The sequence below is a fragment of the Eretmochelys imbricata genome, chromosome 4 (genome assembly GCF_965152235.1).
Source record: "Eretmochelys imbricata isolate rEreImb1 chromosome 4, rEreImb1.hap1, whole genome shotgun sequence".
NCBI classification, from domain to species: domain Eukaryota; kingdom Metazoa; phylum Chordata; order Testudines; family Cheloniidae; genus Eretmochelys; species Eretmochelys imbricata.
In genome coordinates this window covers 30,662,222-30,681,053 of record NC_135575.1, presented here as the reverse complement: position 1 = coordinate 30,681,053, position 18,832 = coordinate 30,662,222, and the positions used below count along the sequence as shown (strand labels likewise).

Sequence of the window (18,832 nt, the reverse complement as noted above, 5' to 3'; positions counted from 1 at the left end):
TGCCAATTCACAAACGGGGCTGGCTAACGGCCCCGCAGGAATGACCGTGGAATGAGGCAAACCTCCCCCCCGCCCCGCCCGTAGCACAAGGAGAAACAGAAGAATTGCCATGTGCTTTCTCTTCGTTTCTGGGTGGCTGGGGGTCGGGCTGCAGCTGCTGTCCTTGCTGCTACTTCTGTTACCAATGGCATTCAGACGGACAGCTCTCAGTGCCAAACCAACAACTGTACTCAGGAGCTCCGGAACAAGCCACTGGCAGCGGCCGCGGGAACAGCAGCCGCCGCCACCCCAGCCCGGCCGGGACACTCTCCCGGGTCCACCGCTGCCACGGAACAGCGAAGAGCGAAGCTGGGGGCGACCCTGCAAGAGACCCGTGCGTGTCCGCCGGCGTTGCAGTCCCGGGGCCATATCTCCGCCTGTTCCCTTCGCCCTCGGCCACATGCTGACGGGATGAGCATGGAAGCCCTCTCACAATCGCCCGGCGAGCAAAGCACGAGCCAAAAGGGGGGAGCGGGAGCGAAGGGCTGCAGAACAAAGCGCCGCCCTGCAGAGCCAGTCACCGCCGTCACCTCCAAGGAATCGACCTATGTGGAGATTCAGGATTTCCCCCGAGGAAGGGACGCCAGCCCCCAGACCCTAAAGCTGACTTTGGCAGGGAGCGGAGGAAAAGTGGCCTTTCTCAGCCCTAAAAACGGAGCTTGCGAGCTCAGCGCTGTTAGCAGCTCGGAAAGTGGAAAGCCAGCAACCCTGGCCCGTGAATCTAGACCAGGGGCCAGCCCGGGGTCCCCGGGGAGGAAGGATAATGAAGCGGAGGGATGCAGCGCTGGCTCCAACTCAGGAGGGTCGAATGAAAACACTTCGCCTGGACTCCCCCACAAGCCGCTTTCCCCGAGCGGCTGCCCGGAGTGGTCCTCCTCTTGCCCATCTCCGGTGAACAAGACAAGCGCCTTCCCCAAAACGGATGACACCGTGACCGAGGGCAAAACCTCCTCTTCTTCCTTTGGGTACGAAAGTGACGAGGACGAGGACGCGGACTGCAAAGCAAGCTGCTTGGTTAACCCCAAAGAGGGCAGCCGGGGCGCTACCCAGCCCACCTACTGCGGCAAGAACAGCCCTGCTAACGAGGAGGCGCATTACATTACCACGCACGAAATCCAGCTCAGCGAGGTGGACCACGACATGGACTTTGACTTTGGCCTGGCCTCCAGGTGGGACTTTGAAGACAACAATGTGATCTACTCCTTCGTGGATTACGCCTCCTTTGGGAGCGACGAGACCCTCGGGGACACGCAGACGGAGGAGGACAATAGCTGTTATCTCAGCACGACCAGCGATGCCAATAACCAGACGGACAGCATCGAGAATACCAGCAGTACGGAGATAGTCAGCATTAACTCTGAAAACGATACCCCCAGCACAGACAAATGCGCCAGCTCGGAAGAAAGCCAGTCCAAGAACCCCAGCCACATGAGCGAGAACCCAGCTGCAGGCCACATTCTCCTATCAATCAAACCGACTTCCAGGGCTATAAATGAGCTTAGCAACCTGCCCGAGAAGCAAAGCATTATTTACGCTGCCAAGCATGAAGGCGACATGAGCCTCCGTGTCTCCACAGCTCCCGAACGCAAGGCCAGTTTCAAACAAGACGCGATTCATGACCAGGCAAAAAAATTTATTGCCGTCCCCGCGCGTTTGCAAACGCGGTGTGGAGCCATAAGGGCGAAGGAAGTGGGGGGATATTCCAGCGGTGCCTCCAGCGCGGTCAGCGAGCTGGATGATGCGGATAAAGAAGTGCGAAACCTGACGGCCCGAGCTTTCCGGAGCTTGGCTTACCCCTACTTTGACACGCTGAACTTAAGCTCCAGGGAGTCCTCCGCGTCCCTTTCGGACCAGGCGCTCGGGATCAACCGATGGTCCACTTATTTAGACCTGAAGTGCGGCAATCTCGGGCAGAAACCGGAGCAGAACCTGTTCAAGAGCAGCGCCGAACCCACCGGCTGGCACAGAAGCGCTGGGGCGAAGACATGCCGTGACCAGTTCTACATTCGCTCCAATAAATCGCAGACGAAAGCCCTAGAGTTCGTGGTCAGCAAGCTCGATGGGGAAATAACCCACGTGGAAACGCCAGCGTGCTTCGAGAAGCGGATCCAGTCGGGCTCCCGGGTTGTAACTTTGTTGGAGACGCTGAATTTTAGCAGCAATATCAATGCTGGTGTCCCCAGAGCTGCGAAACGTCCTGACCACGCTGCCGCTGCAGCAGGTTGCGCAGATGAGCTTCCAGAAGCGCTGCCCAGGGAGCCGGGCCAGGAGGCTAGCAAACAAACCGGGCTGGCCGCGGCAGAAGTCCCGGAGGGCACCCCGAATAAATCGAAATTCGCCTCCAGCCTCCTCAAGAATGTCATCTCGAAGAAAATGCAGCGGGAGCACGAGTTCAAAATGGAGAGGGGGGAGATCACAGACACTTCGTACACCAGGCTGGCCGCGTCCTTGCCCAGCAAGGAGCAGGAGGGCTCGGCCAGGGAGAAGCTGAAAGCCGGGGGCATGCAGAGGCAGAACTCCAGGTATTCCGAGGGCAGCTCTGACTACACCATTGTGACAGCAGAGGACCCGGGGGAGTTTTCTGACAGCAAGTCGCCGACCTCCAAGGCGTCTACCCCTCGCCTAGACCGACCCCTTTCAGAAACGCGATTGGAGGACGTGTGTGAAATTAAGAAGAGCGCCTCGGAAGCCATCAAGGCGACCTTCCTCCGCAGCCAGAACAGCGCGTTCAGATCCTGGAAAGAGAAAGAGGCAGAGAAGAAGAAAGAAGAGCGGGCTCCCATCGGGAAGCTTCAGTTCTCCTCCGCCAAATACGACTGGCGGGCCGATCTGGGTGAGATCTCAGCCGGCAAGTCCACTAAAATGTCGCGTCTCTTCGTCCCAAACATTCAGCGCACCCCTAAGGACAAACAGCCTGGCACACAGGTGACACAGCCCTCCGCAGCCATCTACGCGGCTCGGGCGGGCACCCCCCTCAAGCCCAGAGCCCCCGAGATCAAGATCAGCCTGGGCAGCGTGCAGCCAAGCAAGGATCACCCCTTTGACCTCGCCAAGCTGCTCACCCCCAAACTAGCCGCTACCGCACCCACCCTTTTCAAGGCAGCGGAGGAGCCCCGAGGCCAGCCGCAGAAGGCATTCAAAGCGGACGGCCTGGACAAGGTGCCGCAATTCTTGGTGCGCGATATCAGAGACAACAAGCCGAAAGTCCCTGGCCCCATTCACCAGGTGAGGGACGTCAGGAAACTGATCAAGAGCGCCTACGGCCACGACTCGGGCGATACCGGCAGCGACCGGAGCAGCGCGCTCTCCGATCAGGGCAGCGCGGAGCAGAAACCGAGGCAGCTGGCCATAGCGGGGATCCCCAGGGCTCTGTCTCCCATGGTGATCACCTGCCAGGCGGTCAGTAACAGCAGGGAGGACAAGAGGCCGGGCGAGACGGGGGCCAAAGCCCCAGCAGGGGGCAAGGTGCTGCCTGCCACGCCGGAGGGGACAATCCTGGTGCACAGGACCTCGGGGAGGCTGCCCGTGGCCACCATCGCCCCCAACAAGAGCGACCCTCGCTTGCCCGCCGTGCTGAAGATCGTGTCCAAAGCCTCCGCCCCCTGGAGGCAGCAGCAGCCGCCGCCACCCCCGCCGCCCCCCGCGCCCGCCCCGCCTGAGAGGGGCAAGGGAGCGGACGAGGAGCCGCGGGAGGAGGCCAAGGCGCCGCCCAGCCGCAACGCGCTGGAGAAGCTGACGGCGGCGGTGCGCAGCATGGAGGAGCTGTACAGCTTCAGCAAGCACGAGTGGAAGCGCAAGAGCGACCCGCGGCCCATCACCGACAGCCACGTGCTCTCCCTCATCGCCAGCGAGGAGCGGGGCGGCCGGGCGCCCGCCGAGGAGAGGAGCCCGGCCCCGGCCGCCCCCGAGCGCCAGCCCCTCCCGGGCTCCGGCCCCAAGCCCGACAAGGTCTCGGCCAGGGCGGCCGCCTTCGAGAGCCTGGCGCGGGAACGGCCCCGCCCCCTGCCCGAGCCCCGCGGGGAGGCGGCCGCGGCGGACAGAGCCCCGGGCCCGCAGCCGCCGCGGAGCAGCGTCTTCACCGTCAGCTCCGCGCAGAAGGCGGCGGCGGCGGCGGCCGCCCCGGCCAAGCTCCCCGCCGCGGCCTCGCCGCTCCGCAGCCTGAAGGGCCAGGCCGGGCCGGCGCCGCGCTCCCTCAAGCTCTCCCCGGCCCCCGCCGCCGCCGAAGGGAAGGGGCCCGGCGAGGCCGAGAAGGGCGCGGCCGGGCCCGACTGCGGGAACTACCTGGCCATGCCGCTCAAGGAGCCGCCGGCCGCGGGAGGGGGCGCCCACCCCCCGGGCCCGCTCTCGGCCTCGGCGGCCGCCGCCGCCCTGCAGCCCTTCAGCGCCGCCAAGAGCCGGGGCCGCCTCAGCCCCAAGCAGCAGCCCGGCCCCGCCGCCCCGCCTGCGGCCGCCCCGGAGCTGCCGCCCGCCGCCATCTACCACCCGCCGCTGCCCGTGGCCGCCCTGCACGGGGCGCAGCCCCCGCCGCTGCTCTGCTTCTCGCCGCCCTCGGCCGCCGAGCCCTTCCCGCAGACGCAGCGCAAGGTGCTGCTGGACCTGAGCACCGGGCAGTACTACCTGGTGGACACGCCCGTGCAGCAGCCCCTCAAGAAGAGGCTCTTTGACCCCGAGACCGGGCAGTACGTGGAGGTGCCCGTGCCCATGCCCCCGCAGCCGGCCGTGGCCCCGATGCCGCTCCCCATCTCCCCGCTAGCGCTCAACCCGGGGGCCTATGGGGCCACCTACATGATCTACCCTGGCTTCCTGCCCACCACCATGCTGCCAGCGAATGCCCTGCAGACCCAGCTCTCCCTCCCGGGCGGCGACGTCAGCACCCCCGCCGAGACCAGCAGCCCAGGGGCAGCGCTGGGGGGAGGAGGAGAGGCCACTTTTGTGGAAAGTCCTTATTATATCGCCACGGGTAAATCCCAGCCGTCAGCCGCCCCTGCCCAGCTCAGGGGGGCAGAGGGGAAGCCGGTCATCAGCATCACATCCCAGCAAATGGGGCCAAGGATAATTGCCCCGCCCTCCTTTGATGGTACCACCATGAGGTTCGTGGTGGAGCACAGATGATGATAAACCAAAGAGGCTGCTGGTGAGTTGGTTTGTGCTCTTAAAAATGCATGTGATGGGAGCAATTTGAAATCAAAATTAAGCATCCAGTAGGTATAATAAAATAATACTTAATCCCGGAGGTGGGTAAGTATTCAAGCTTTTGTAAAAAATTGTCCTAATGTCCCCAAAGATTTTTTTTTTTAAATGTCACTTGACACAATCTGGTGTAGGCACCAAAGTGGGAGAAAATAACATTTGTATGGATCTTTATTAATCTTCCCTGGCAGAGCTGGTTTGTGCTCTCTTCTCCTTTTGGGTATTTCTTAAAACACTTGCCTAATTTGAAAGGTAAAGATACCTAAATTGTAACCTATTTTCCATGACAATGGGCATTTATTTACTTCTCCCTCTCCTCCCTTCTTTGTTGGTTAGTGTTTGCAGGATCTGATTTTCTTAGGACCCTTAGTTTTTGTAAATATCTTCTTAAAACTGTTTCTAAAATGTGTCTATACCTAAACACACTCAATATTATCGTCTGGTTACTTGGTCTCAGTTTCAAGATGAAGGTCATAGCTTTCCAGTGAAAAAAGCCGTCCATCTCTTGGTGGCAGGGGAAGCAACAGCTAAGTTTGAAAGGCCTTCCTGCCTTAATTTCTCCTTCAGTAAGTTAAGGAGGGTCACACGCGAAGGTGAACCTCCCTCTTCTCACTCCCCAGTGGGAGGGGGACACAAGTTAGCATTCCTTTTTCTGTGTTCCAGTGAAGGAGTATTGGGTCACCTTCTTGCTTATTTTCAAGATAGGTAGGAAGAAAAAGAAAAGCAGACCACCCTAGTGCATTTCTCCTGCTCTTTGGGGATGGTGGAAGATTTGGTCGGAAAGATACCAACTCCATTTCACTTCCCTTTGTTGGGGAGGTTCTTTTGAAGACCATGCCAATTGCATGAAATGGCACTAAAAGGAGCACAGTCATGGGATAGGAGTGTTCTGAGGCTTTGTTTACACTGAGAATTTCAGCAGTTATTGGCCAGCTGTCAGCATAGCTGTATGGATGCAAACCTCTAGTGTAAGCAGTCGCTACAAACTCTGATTCGCACAAGTTCAACTTGCCTCCGTTTCAAGCATGGGTAATGTCGTACCAGGGCAAATCACAGCTTAACCTGTCTTTTCTGAAGAGTTTGCCTCTGTGCAGTTACACCAGTGTCTGGCCACAGATGACTGTAACCAGGGCAAACCTTCGGTGTAGACATTGCTTGACTGTTCAGGGAGGTTAGATGTATCACCCAAGAGGGAAGATGGGATTGAGTACAGTATTCAACAAATGCAGAAGTCAGGCTGCAAAACAGCTTAGCATTTTAATTGTGGGGATGGGTGGCAATTCTAAAAAGACAATGAACATCTTTATCAAAGGCCAGTTTACATTTCATTACAAAACAAATGTAAATATTAAGCAATTGACTTTGGGATTGGTGGTGTTTGTTTGGCTCTAGAAAGTAACAGAAAAACAGATGGGAATCTGTACTTTACCAAGAATATGTGTGACAGTTGTGCACAGTGCTCTTGTCAATCTTTTTAATAAATTCCCAAAGTTTTAGGTTTAGCCCTAATTTGCTATCTGCTTTGTTTAGTCCCACATTTGTTTCTAATTTTTTCTTTCCCCTATTTTGTGTTGTCATAAGAACGGCCATACTGGGACAGACCAAAGGTCCATCTAGCCCAGTAGTCTGTCTTCTGACAATGGCTGATGCCAGGTGCCCCACAGGGAATGAACAGAACAGGTAATCATCAAGTGATCCATTCCCTGTTGCTCATTCCCAGCCTCTGGCAAACAGAGGCTAGGGACATCATCCCTGCCTATCCTGGCTAATAGCCATTGATGGACCTATTCTCCATGAATTTATCTAGTTCTTTTTTTTTTTTTGGTCCTTTTTTGTGTTTTAATCCATGGGAGTACAAAAATTACTGAATAATTGGTCTCCAGTTGACTAAAACTTTCCTTAGGTTAGGTGCCTTGTGCATCCAGCATTCCTTTGTTTGTAATTGTTTGTTAATTATTTTATTTTCTTCTACATTTAAATTGAATTGTTTCCAGTGTTAATTATTGGATTCACCAAGAGGTAGCCAAACATCACTCGGGTGGATTCACAATCCATTGTTTAGGTTGACAGTTATCTAATGCTAATCTAGCTAATCCTAGCAGGAATTTTTCATCTGGGAAAATTGTACACATCTTTTCCTCTCCTTTGTTTCATCTCTTTCCTCTTTAGAAAAGATCTCAAGTCACTGGTGCAAGGGATTGTGGAGAGTAATTTATTCCTTAGATTACTGTGCAGATATGAGTTATTTAAAAAAATAGACGTGTTTATATATGTTATATTAGGGGCACAGTATTGTAATTGTAACAACTGTACAAAAGAAAAGAATACATTTTTCAAATACGTCTTTTTTTATTACTCTGAGAAGCGAAAAGTTTACCTTTAGTCTCATGTTATTTGTGTCCAAAGTTAGTGGGTTATTCTACTATTTGTTTAGTTATCTATTTGGTTATCTAAACAAATGTTTCTGACTGAAGGATGTGCTTTGAGCACAGTAGTCCATATACCCCTTGATAGTGATGGGCATATTGCATCCATTTCCCTTTGCATCTTACTGAACATTTATTCCTGTGAGTGCAGCATGAAAGATACATCATATGACCAAAATATGGGTGACATAAAATGTATGATACTAAATTTGATACATAAAATAATTCAGGCGTTTACAGCAACTCACTGGACTTTTCTATACTCAAAAGAATGCTGTTAAATTGGTTAGGCCTAAAATTTCATGTACTCGTTTTTTCTTCTAAAATGGGAAGAAAGGTGTCTAGCCTTAAGGATGTGGAACTGAGGTAAACATCAGACAGATGATACAGCATGGGATGCTTTTTGCTCAACACCTGACTTAAAGCAAAAAACTAACAGAAAGAGAGAGTTTTTATTATTTAGTCACATACCACAAGACACATTTGAGTTCATCTTCAAGCTTTGGTCACCTAAATTATTTTCAGTGAAAAAATTGTGAGACAATGTTGCAACCATAAACTGTTGCCCTGTTCTCCTTTCTGTATGTTGACCTCATTTTCCACTTCCCTGTTCTTTCATTGTGTCTCCTACTACCATCCTTTTTCTGGGTATCTTTCCCTGCATCTTTTTATATATATTTTCTCTCTTCTTCCACTTTTGCCTCTTTCGCTTTTCTCATTTTCTCTATTCTCTCTCTCTCTCTTTGATTTGTCTACTTTTGTTTTACTTTTCTGTTTTTGTTTTCTCTGCCCAGGGACAGTAGACACAGTAGTAGTGCACTCAATAGTTCTGCATCTGAAACCCACTAACTAGGACTGTTCATTGCTGATTAATTTCACTCGGGTTCCAATTCCATTTGTAAAGTATTTGAGTGCAGAACTTTCTTACAGAGCCTAAAGTGAACTGAAATAAGTGCCAAATCTCATGAGCTAGCCATGGATTTTCAGGAGTTTTCTTTTTTAGCTTCTCTTCTCACAGAGAAATAACATAATTTACTAACCTAAAAGATTGTGTATGAGTGTTCTTGATTCCCTTTTTCCATTCCTTATTTTTCTTTCTTCCCATCTCTTTCTCTCCCTCTCTCTGCTAGCATATCATTTTCCTTCTTCCTCAGATCCTCCTCTGCTAACTGTGTCATTGTGCCAAGGACTGATAGATACCGGAAACTGGTATCTTTGGGAGGGTCATTGTGACTTGAGTCACTTTGTCTTGTTTCTTTGTATGTTCCTATTGGTGGTGATCTGTTTTATTTTGGGGCCTGATCTTGCAAACGTTTGTGCCTGTTGTGTTTCTTTGCTACTGTGCGTAGTTCTGTTAACTTCAATATGAGTAGACCTGGTAGAAAATGTTTGCATGCGCTACTGGGCTCTTAGTCAGCTATCTGGTTAAAGTGCAACCTTGCTGAATATTTTTTAGATTCTTAGTATACAGCATATGTCAAGAAATACGTTGCTTTATCCCTCAGATATAGCGTGCTATTTATTCCTCCCTCAAAAAATGAATGACCACTTTTGTGAGCTTGCTGATAAAATAGTTCTTAGTTGTTAGGGTTCCTCTATTTCTATAGCAGCAGTTAATTAAAGCTGCCTGCTTCCCTGGCATTAGTTATGCTGGTGCACATACAAATAGGTAAATAAAAATTAATATTAATTTTCATCTCCTTTGGAATACATGCTGGGTGGAATGAGGTGGGGAAAGCCTGTTTACTACATAGAAAAGACCAACATTGGAAGGAGAGCCATTTGATTTCAAGTTCCTTTGGGATTATCATGAACAAAAGCCCTTGTCTTGCAATGAATTTATTATGGGTGGACCCCATGCACCTGCATGAGGTCATGGAGTTCTGCCTGCTTGTATACAGTTCGTTGCTGGATTGGACCCTTAGATTTAAAGAAAAGTAAAACTGTTCCGGGGCTGGCAGCACTTGGGTGGCCTGGGAGGTGGGGGCGCTGGGAGGGGTAGTGGAACTCCAGTGAGAAAGGTGGGGCCTCACTCAGGCAGAAAGGGTGGTCCAGGCCAGGGGCTAGCCTTCCCGAGCCAGGGGTTCACCCACTGCTCATACCTGGGGCTCCCAGACACTGCTAGCATGGCAGCCCCTGTACAGTTGCCGCCTTTGCTCCCTTCCCCCCTCTCCCCCCGTCAGCAGGCCTGTTTACATTTAATATTCTTGGAGGGTTATAACATGGTTATATATCTTTGCTGTGAGTCGAAACATGGCTTAAAACTGCTCAGGCTATAAGTGAGTTGTGTTTTCTCTACCCATGTAAGCACTTTTAATTACCAAATGAAATGGTCACATTTTTAAAAGTCTGACTTTCTTTAATTATGGAACTATTCCGTGCACATGATGATGCACTTTATTAAGCCTAAGAAATCAACCTACGCTTAAAAGTTCTGCATTTAGAGTTCAACTGTGCAAGGTACCTGATCTAGTCCTGATCTAGCCAAAGCTGTGAGACCAGAATTCAGCAAAGCATTGAATCTTCTAGACACTATTATTTGATATTGGCAACAGATTAAGAAATTGGCAGTAACATTATTGTAATAATGAAGTGAAATGTTATTTATTGTTCTGCAATACTATCGAGTGCTTAAATTAGTGATTAATTTAATTTAAGAATTTCTAATGTAAACCTGTACAATGTTCTAAAAACTAAATTTCTTTTATTGGTGTATCTTTACAGGAACAAGGAAGAAGAATTATCCTCCTCTAATCTGAAACATGGTAACACTAGGCATTCATCCTTAAAAACTGCTTCCACAGTTTTCTCATTTTTTGCTTCATACAAAACAAGTGTGTAAGTTTCTTGTTTTCTCCTCAATACTCCCATTTTTGGTGTATGTATACATTTAATTATGCAAAGCAGGCTGAATTAATGCATTATTTTCTGTAAAATTGTTCCTTTTTATACTGAAGCCAAGCAGACATTATACATGCCCCTACTCTTATGGCGAAGTGAAAATGCTAAAATTGTTCACATACTTCCGTTTCTTTTACCTTTACAAAAAAACAAAAAGAAACTTACTGAGTAGTGTTAATACTACTCTACTGTTCTTGTAAAAACAAGTGTGTAAATGTGACATGATTTTAAGTTTGGATCAAAATATATCTTTTTACAGGTACTCAAAATTTGTTATGAATATGTAATGCAGCTGTATAATTTACAGAACAGAGGCCCTAAATCTTCTCCCATTGAAGTCAACGGGAGTCTTGCCATAGACTTTAGTGGGAGCAGGATCAGGCCCCTAGTTTATAACATTATAGGTGTGCACTTTGAATAACAATCATAGGGATATGTAGTCTTTAGGTTATTGTTAGTGTGTATTTTTGGCATGACTTCAAACATGGTTGTGAAACTATCACAAAACTTGTTTTGATTGCTGTCATTTTTTATTTGCTCTTTTGTACTGTGTTTGACATTACAAGTTGCCTTAATCATGGCAGTTTTTAAACACTAGGCAGCCAGAAACTGAATGTAATCTTTTTAGGCCCCAATTTTAAAGGAGAGGATAGCATTTATTTCTCTTTAAGACTGCAGTCTTTTGTTAAAACTTTGTAACTTTATTCAAAATTTATTTAATCTCAGTGATCCACACAACAAAAGAAGTTTGTAATGTTGTTTATTCAGCGTTGTGTTCTTTTGTTTCCATTCTACAGCAGATTTATCTGAGGCCCAAATTAACAATATATTTGCTTAAGAAATTATTTCTTTCTGAAGGGGGGAAAAATACAATATATGGCTAGTCAGAAATGGGCCTGTTATAACTCTGCTGAAGCTGGTGGAGTTATACCGATGATGAATTTGTCTTATTAAAAGAGAACTGTTCACATGATGGTAGGTTTACATTACATTTGATTTTAATCAGTGACCTGCTCGTGTATTGATTGCCCTCACAAAGTTCCTATTCAAATCAATGGGAGGGCAAGGGATGCAAGATGAGCCTATAGTGTCTAATTTAAAGCGCTCTCAAGGGCACAGTATGCCTTCCATTGATGCCATTTAAAAATAAAATAAAAAAGGACATGTATGTGTATAGAATTTATCCAGATACGCAGTTTTCTCATATTGGTTCCAAAATTTGCCCTCATCTTACAAGCAGTCTGTCGTTAACTGTAAACAACCTCTAATCTGTACCTGGTCTTGATTTGTGTATGAAAGAAAAATAACATTTTGTTTTTTTGTAAAATGCTGTGCTGTTCAGAGAATATGGCAGAAATTTAAAGCAGAACACCCAAGTATTTGTAGGGGACAACCTTCGCTCTGCGAGTTCTAACTACATACACAGTAGGTTTCAGAGTAGCAGCCTTGTTAGTCCGTATTCACAAAAAGAAAAGGAGGACTTGTGGCACCTTAGAGACTAACAAATTTATTTGAGCATAAGCTTTCGTGAGCTACTGCTCACTTCATCGGATGCATTCAGTGGAAACTACTGTGGGGAGACAGGCCAGTCCTTGCTTACAGACAGCCCCCCAGCCTGAAGCAAATACTCACCAGCAACCACATACCTCACAACAGAACCACTAGCCCAGGAACCTATCCTTGCAACAAAGCCCATTGCCAACTGTGTCCACATATCTATTCAGGGGACACCATCATAGGGCCTAATCACATCAGCCACACTATCAGAGGCTCATTCACCTGCACATCTACCAATGTGATATATGCCATCATGTGCCAGCAATGCCCCTCTGCCATGTACATTGGTCAAACTGGACAGTCTCTACGTAAAAGAATAAATGAACACAAATCAGATGTCAAGAATTATAACATTCATAAACCAGTCGGAGAACACTTCAATCTCTCTGGTCACTCGATTACAGACCTAAAAGTCGCAATATTACAACAAAAAGACTTCAGAAACAGACTCCAACGAGAGACTGCTGAATTGGAATTAATTTGCACACTGGATACAATTAACTTAGGCTTGAATAGAGACTGGGAGTGGATGGGTCATTACACAAAGTAAAACTATTTCCCCATGTTTATTATCCCCCCCCCCCCCACACACACACACACACACTGTTCCTCAGATGTTCTTGTCAACTGCTGGAAATGGCCCACCTGGATTATCACGACAAAAGGTTTTCTTCTCTCTCCCCCCTCCCCCCGCTCTCCTGCTGGTATTAGCTCATCTTAAGTGATCACTCTCCTTACAGTTTGTATGATAACACCCATTGTTTCATGTTCTCTATGTATATAAATCTCCCCACTGTATTTTCCACTGAATGCGTCCGGTGAAGTGAGCTGTAGCTCACGAAAGCTTATGCTCAAATAAATTTGTTAGTCTCTAAGGTGCCACAAGTCCTCCTTTTCTTTTTACATACACAGTAGTTTCAGTTGCTGGTCAGTAATATTCTTAGATTCCAAAGCTTTGGTACATTGAAGTCCTAAATTGTTCATAAATCATAGACTTTAGAAAATGAATGATTGAGGAGCCTCAGAACCAATTTTAAGATCAAATAAACTTTCAGTTCTTTAGAACACAAACAGGAACTTTACAACAAAACAGAATTACTCTTTTGTGTTGCTGAATTGTCACCTTTTAAAGGTAATTATCTTTATCTTTTTTTTACTTTTAGAAAACTCTTTTATATTATGTGCCGTTCTAAAATACTCATGGCTCGTTAGTTAGATGTTTAGAACTATTACCTATTTATCTTTATATGAAAGATATGAAGTAGACTTTTGCTTTACTGGTTAGTAAGAACTAAAAATGGGTGTAACTTTAAAACATCAGAAAGGCTTGAGACTCCTCAAGTGTAAGAGAAAACAAACTTTTATTTGAGGGTATGTCTATATGAATATTTAGTTCACGGCAAGCTGGGAAATCTACCTCGTGCTAGCCTGTCGTACGTGAAGTGTTCGTGTGGAGACTGTTGCTGCAGACTAAAGGTTCCATAGTGCTCTTTGATCTATCCTGCTTTGAAATGGGAGTAGGTCAAAACACCTTTGGGAACTTTTAGTGTTTGTATAGACAGGAGCTTGGATGAGATGTGTTTCAGGTTCTTCAGCTGAGTAAAGAAAGATATTTGGTTTTGAATACTTATAAATGTAACCATCTTAAAAAAAAAGGTTGACAGGATGTCAAAATTCAAGAAGTCAGATCTTGCATTCTTTACTCAGTCCTTCCTTAAGTAAAATTCCCATTAATTTCAAAGGGGTTTTCCCAGAGTAAGGAGAAATAACCCAGTCTTGCTCCCGTTGAAGTCAGTGGCTAAACTGTTACTGACTTCAGGGGAAATAGGATCAGGCTACAAGTAAGGAATGTGGGATTTGTCCCTAAATTCATTTAAAGTCATTTGATATATTTTAATATAAAATATTGTTTTCCATATTTAAACATACTGCAGCTGAATTTGATCAATGGAGGAAACCTGTTCAAAAATACAATATATTTAGTACCCAACTTTCTTATTTATGACTTTCTGCAGAAGAAAATATCTGGAGCCTTCTGACCATGCAAGCCTGGGAAGGCTCTGGCTTTTGGCTCTGTGAAACATTGACCTATTCAGAAGAAAGGTCTGCCTTCCATTGAAGCCCTAATAAAATAAAATCTAACAGCTCAGTTGCCAAAAACTGTGGAGCTGACAGACAGCTGGGAAGCTCATGCAAATAAATTTGCCTCCCAGAATGCCTGATTCTTGCTTCCTTTGTAACCGTCGTCCTCCCCAACTACCCGTGGCCATTCAGTAAGTTGGAATTATTCCAGTGGTAGGTCAAAGTAGTTCTGCTTCGCAGGCTTTGGAGTTTTTTCCTTTGATGACCTACCTATATATAATGTAACCATAACTATGGTTTGGCGACTGCTCCATTGTAGTACATGTTTAAAGTTTTAAAAATGACTTTATGGTTCTGAACCTATTTGCCCCATGTCCATTTGTTTAATTGCTGGTCTCTTCATTCTTTTCTGTAGCTCACAGGTTCATTTGTGAAACCAGCCAACAAGAGCTGTGACTCTGCATGGCCCGAGGGCCATACAGTAATAGTTCCTGCACTACAGTCCATGGATCACAAATGGTCTCTACAACAAAATGTTTTCACATTGAAACAATAGGGGATTGGGAGGAGAGATGCTATGAGAAAATCTCTCTCTCACAAACTGGTCCACAGGATGAAATGTGCATCCCTGCCACACAATAAATCCCTGCCACACAGTATGTGGAAATTAGACTCCTGAAAATGCAGTTGGGGATTCCATTGAACTTGCTCAGGGATTCTACTCGGAGCATTTCTTTCAGATGAATAGGCCAATGGTGACATGAGCAACTCACTTGGACTGACTTTTAAGAATGGACATGTCAGCCTAGCAAGAACTCAAATGCAGAACTTCTCCAAGTTCATTCCCTAGAGAACTCATTCCTTTAAGATGTCTGTGGAAATGGTCTCCGTTCTTGGGGAAACTAGCAATTTTCTGGAGAGAGACTTAGGCTCTGTAGTCTAGACCCTCTCAGTGTTGGCATAGCTATGCTGGCATAGCCCTCTAGTGTAGAAACAGCCTACGGCAACCAAGTTATTTCCATTGGTGTAGGAACATTACCTCCCTGAACGACGTTAGCGAAGTTGACAGAAGCCTTCTTCTGTCCACATAGCTGTGTCTACTCTGGGGGTTTTGTCGGCACAGCATCGTCTGTCAGAGGTGTGGGTTTTTTCGCACCCCTGATTGACATAGCTATGCTGGCATAACTTTTAAGAATAGATCAGGTCTTTGACTTTCATTCAACTGTGTGCTCTAACAATCCACAGGCCTTGAGTTGCTCCAAACACAAGTGTCACGGATAGCCTGCAATAACACTCCAGCGCACAGCACAATGGCTTATCATTAAGATAGGAATAGGAAATCTGAATTATGCGAAATGGATGTGTGCAGGTGTTTGGGAGTTTCAGTTCTCTATATAGTGTTCCCTGAGCATGCTCTGAGAAATCCCCTTATTTCCTTATATGAAATGATAGTCATAGACCCTACTCTGGAGATAGGTGTAATATAGCTAATGCCTACTGAAGTGTTCTGCAGCTATTGAAGAGAGTACATTTCCACAGAAGAAGAAAAATTAAAGTTAGGAAGCACAGAACCCAGAAGGTTCACACTGCTTTTATGGACCAGAAGTCACATATGCTTCTTTCAGCGAGTTTGAGCCCTAAAATTGCCACTTTAATAATTACCAGTGATTTAATAAAGGCAGTACAGGAATAGATGGTTCTGTCCAAATCATTTTGGGCTGTACCTTGCATTCTTTACTCTGGCAAAACTGCCAGTGAAGTCAGTGGGAGTTTTCAGTGAATAAGAACCTAAACTTTATATAAAAATGTTGAGACTAATAGGAAAGTTTTAAAAATGACCTTTCTTGAAGTAAAAACAAACAAACAAAAAACCTGCTTAAATAATGTTTTATTTTAATACATTTGTCTATTTGAGTGTTTGTCACATTTAAGGAAAATCTTAGGATTTAATTTACAGTTTTGTTTCCACTGATGAGGTATAAAAAATCAGCTACAATTGTCTTGAAGTACACGTGTGATTTTATTTCACCAGAATTTATTTGTTTGCAGGCACAAATTGAAATTATCCTCAGGATGAAATGCACTGCAAGTATACAGATAGTGAGTGATTTAACATATGCTGTTCTCATTTACCTGCATCATTGTGGAAATCAGGTGAAAGAAATAATGTTTTAACACTTTAAGAACTTCCAAGTGCACAACTAGAATATATAGCATGTAAAGTTCATCCCTGTGTTCCTCAATAATACTGCCTAGACTTATAAGCTTTACATTTTTATCAGAATTTTGCTTTTCTGTTCAAGTGCTCTTAAAGAAAATGAATGCATCTTTGCTGTTTTCATAAATGATCATGATAAATGTCTCTATATGGTACAAATAGGATTTCTGTGTTATATGAAACAGACAGTACTTCAGACTGCAGGACAGTATAGATACCAAAGTAGATTGACCATAGTCACACAAATATGTGTATGGTGTACACACTATAAGGCTAGCATCTGCATTTAGAAATATTAGCGACATCATACCTTTTTCTATAACGGTGCTCAGAGAGGAGTTTCACATTACAGTTTACAAGATGTAGGTTTGCACACACAAAACTCTCAGGGTTTACAGTTTTGCCCAGTGTACTTGAAAGGAAAAAAAAGGTGCCCTGTATTTCAGCATATGTTGTTGGAAAAAAATATTTGTAGTAATTGTTTTTGTTAAACTGCCTGTAAAAAATTAAAGCAATAACATGAAGCAGTATCAACAATTATCTGTTTTCTCAGGGGAAATCTCTTCAATAGAATGCTTGACATTAGGATTGAAACAGTGTTTGCTTAATTTTGTCTCTTAATACTAAACAGACTACATGTTTGCATAAAGGGTCAGTTATGCGAGGTGTTGTATGCTTTGGTCCTGATCCAGCAAAGCACTTGAGTATGTCCTTACCCTTAAGCACTTGAGTAGCTCCACTGACTTCAGTGGAACTACTGACATGTTTAAAGTTAGGCATGTGCTTCAGTGCTTTGCCTCGTTGGGGCCAGAACTCTCAGCATCCTGCCAGATGGAGCCCCAGATCCTTAACATTATCTGTATACAAGTAGTACTCCAGGCTTTAGTCTAACATGAAATATGCAGGCATACATTGCTGCAAAGAGTAGCTAGAAAAATCCTGTAATGTGGTGCTTATGCATGCATACCCAGTGGTGAATTTGTCAAGCTAACGTTGTTATGTATAACCACATATCTTGGATTAGAATCAAGCCCTTTGTGTCAGGGTTCACAAGCTGCTAGTATTGTATGTTTCATATTGTGGTCATAGTACTTTATGGGTGAAATTCACCCCTCTGTGGGGAATCATCACAAAACCCAGGCACCGCTCAAGTTCCACATAAGCTCTGTGGGCCCGATCCAAAGCCCTCTGACGTCAACATAAAGAGTCCTGCTGATTTCAGTGGATTTTGAATCACGTCCTGCTTGAAGGCTTAAATGGGACTCGAGAGGCATAGACCTTGTGTTAATCTGCAGCACGGGCGGGGGGGTGAATTTCACTCTTTTAGAATTATTGATACATATTCCCTTTGGTGAATAATTTTAAAAGTATATTTATGGGTTGTGTGTTTATTTCTGTCTGCATTTGAAGATGAGTTTACTATGTAGTGGTGATGGCCAAAGTGTCATTCCTTTTCTTAGAAGTTACCATGAACTCGTGGCTACCTGAGAATGCATACAATGCTTTAAAACGTGCTTGATGTGGAAGAGAATCCTTTTTTTTTTTTTTTTGGCTGGGGGAGGGGGGAGATGCATCAGTATTAAGACATTGAACAGCACAAATATGAAGTAAAGACCATGATTGTTGAAGAGAATGTGAGTGGTATGTTTGATTAGAGCATAGTGGGTTACACTGTAAATGATAAAGGTAGAGTGTTGTGAAGGTTTTGTAATGACAATGGATTACTGCCAGTGGAAAAAGAGAAGATATATAAATGGAGAGAATTTGACTCTTTAAATTGCTTTCAACCTAGACAACATTGTGGCAAGTTCCTAGCTGAAGTCTGAGGTGATCACATTACAGAATGCTGTGAGCTTGGAATTTAAGGACAAAAAATACAGCAAAACAGCTCTGAGAATTGCACTAACTGTGTGTTGCACAAGGAGAAAATTTCATTAGATGTGAATCATGTGAGAATGGACTGTTTGAAACCGTTGAATACCAAAGTTTGTAATTCATTGGCAAGCATTTGCGTATGTTTTTCTTGAATGTTATGACAAATGAAATGTATTTTCCAGTAAAAGACACATTGCAAACAAGTATAAACTGTTTGACCTTGTTTTTGTGAAATTGAATGCATTTGTCCATAATAATGCCATGGCATTATTTAACATGTAAAATACCAAATAGCCAAAGGAAAGTTTACACTATGTAGCAAGCCCCAAAATGTACTTTTCAAAAGAACTTTTAATTTGTATCTCAAAATGCTGTGTCAGAATATAAAAGCTTCGTAGGAATAAGCAAATTTGGAACATGATTTTCCTGTCTGAACTCTTCAGTGATTTGAATTAGGGTGCAACTTTACAGCATTGGTTCTAATAATGTGGTTCATGGGCCAACCAGCTGTCTACTTTTCTTGTAGTCCACAGGCTCAGATATT

At 45.5% G+C, this 18,832-nt stretch overlaps 1 protein-coding gene across 2 annotated transcripts; it reads left to right on the top strand.

The window, feature by feature from the left end:
• Positions 1–450: 450 nt before the first annotated feature.
• On the top strand, positions 451–18,498 carry C4H4orf54 (chromosome 4 C4orf54 homolog). 2 transcript variants are annotated; one of them, XM_077815062.1, is made up of 4 exons: positions 451–5,173; positions 10,380–10,493; positions 16,245–16,349; positions 18,206–18,498. In XM_077815062.1, exon 1 carries the CDS (start codon positions 451–453, stop codon positions 5,149–5,151), a length of 4,701 nt encoding a protein of 1,566 aa, XP_077671188.1. In that variant the 3' UTR covers positions 5,152–5,173; positions 10,380–10,493; positions 16,245–16,349; positions 18,206–18,498. The 2 variants fall into 2 exon arrangements, with proteins under 2 accessions (XP_077671188.1, XP_077671186.1); XM_077815060.1 differs by having other exon boundaries at positions 16,245–18,498.
• The last annotated feature ends 334 nt before the right edge of the window (positions 18,499–18,832 follow it).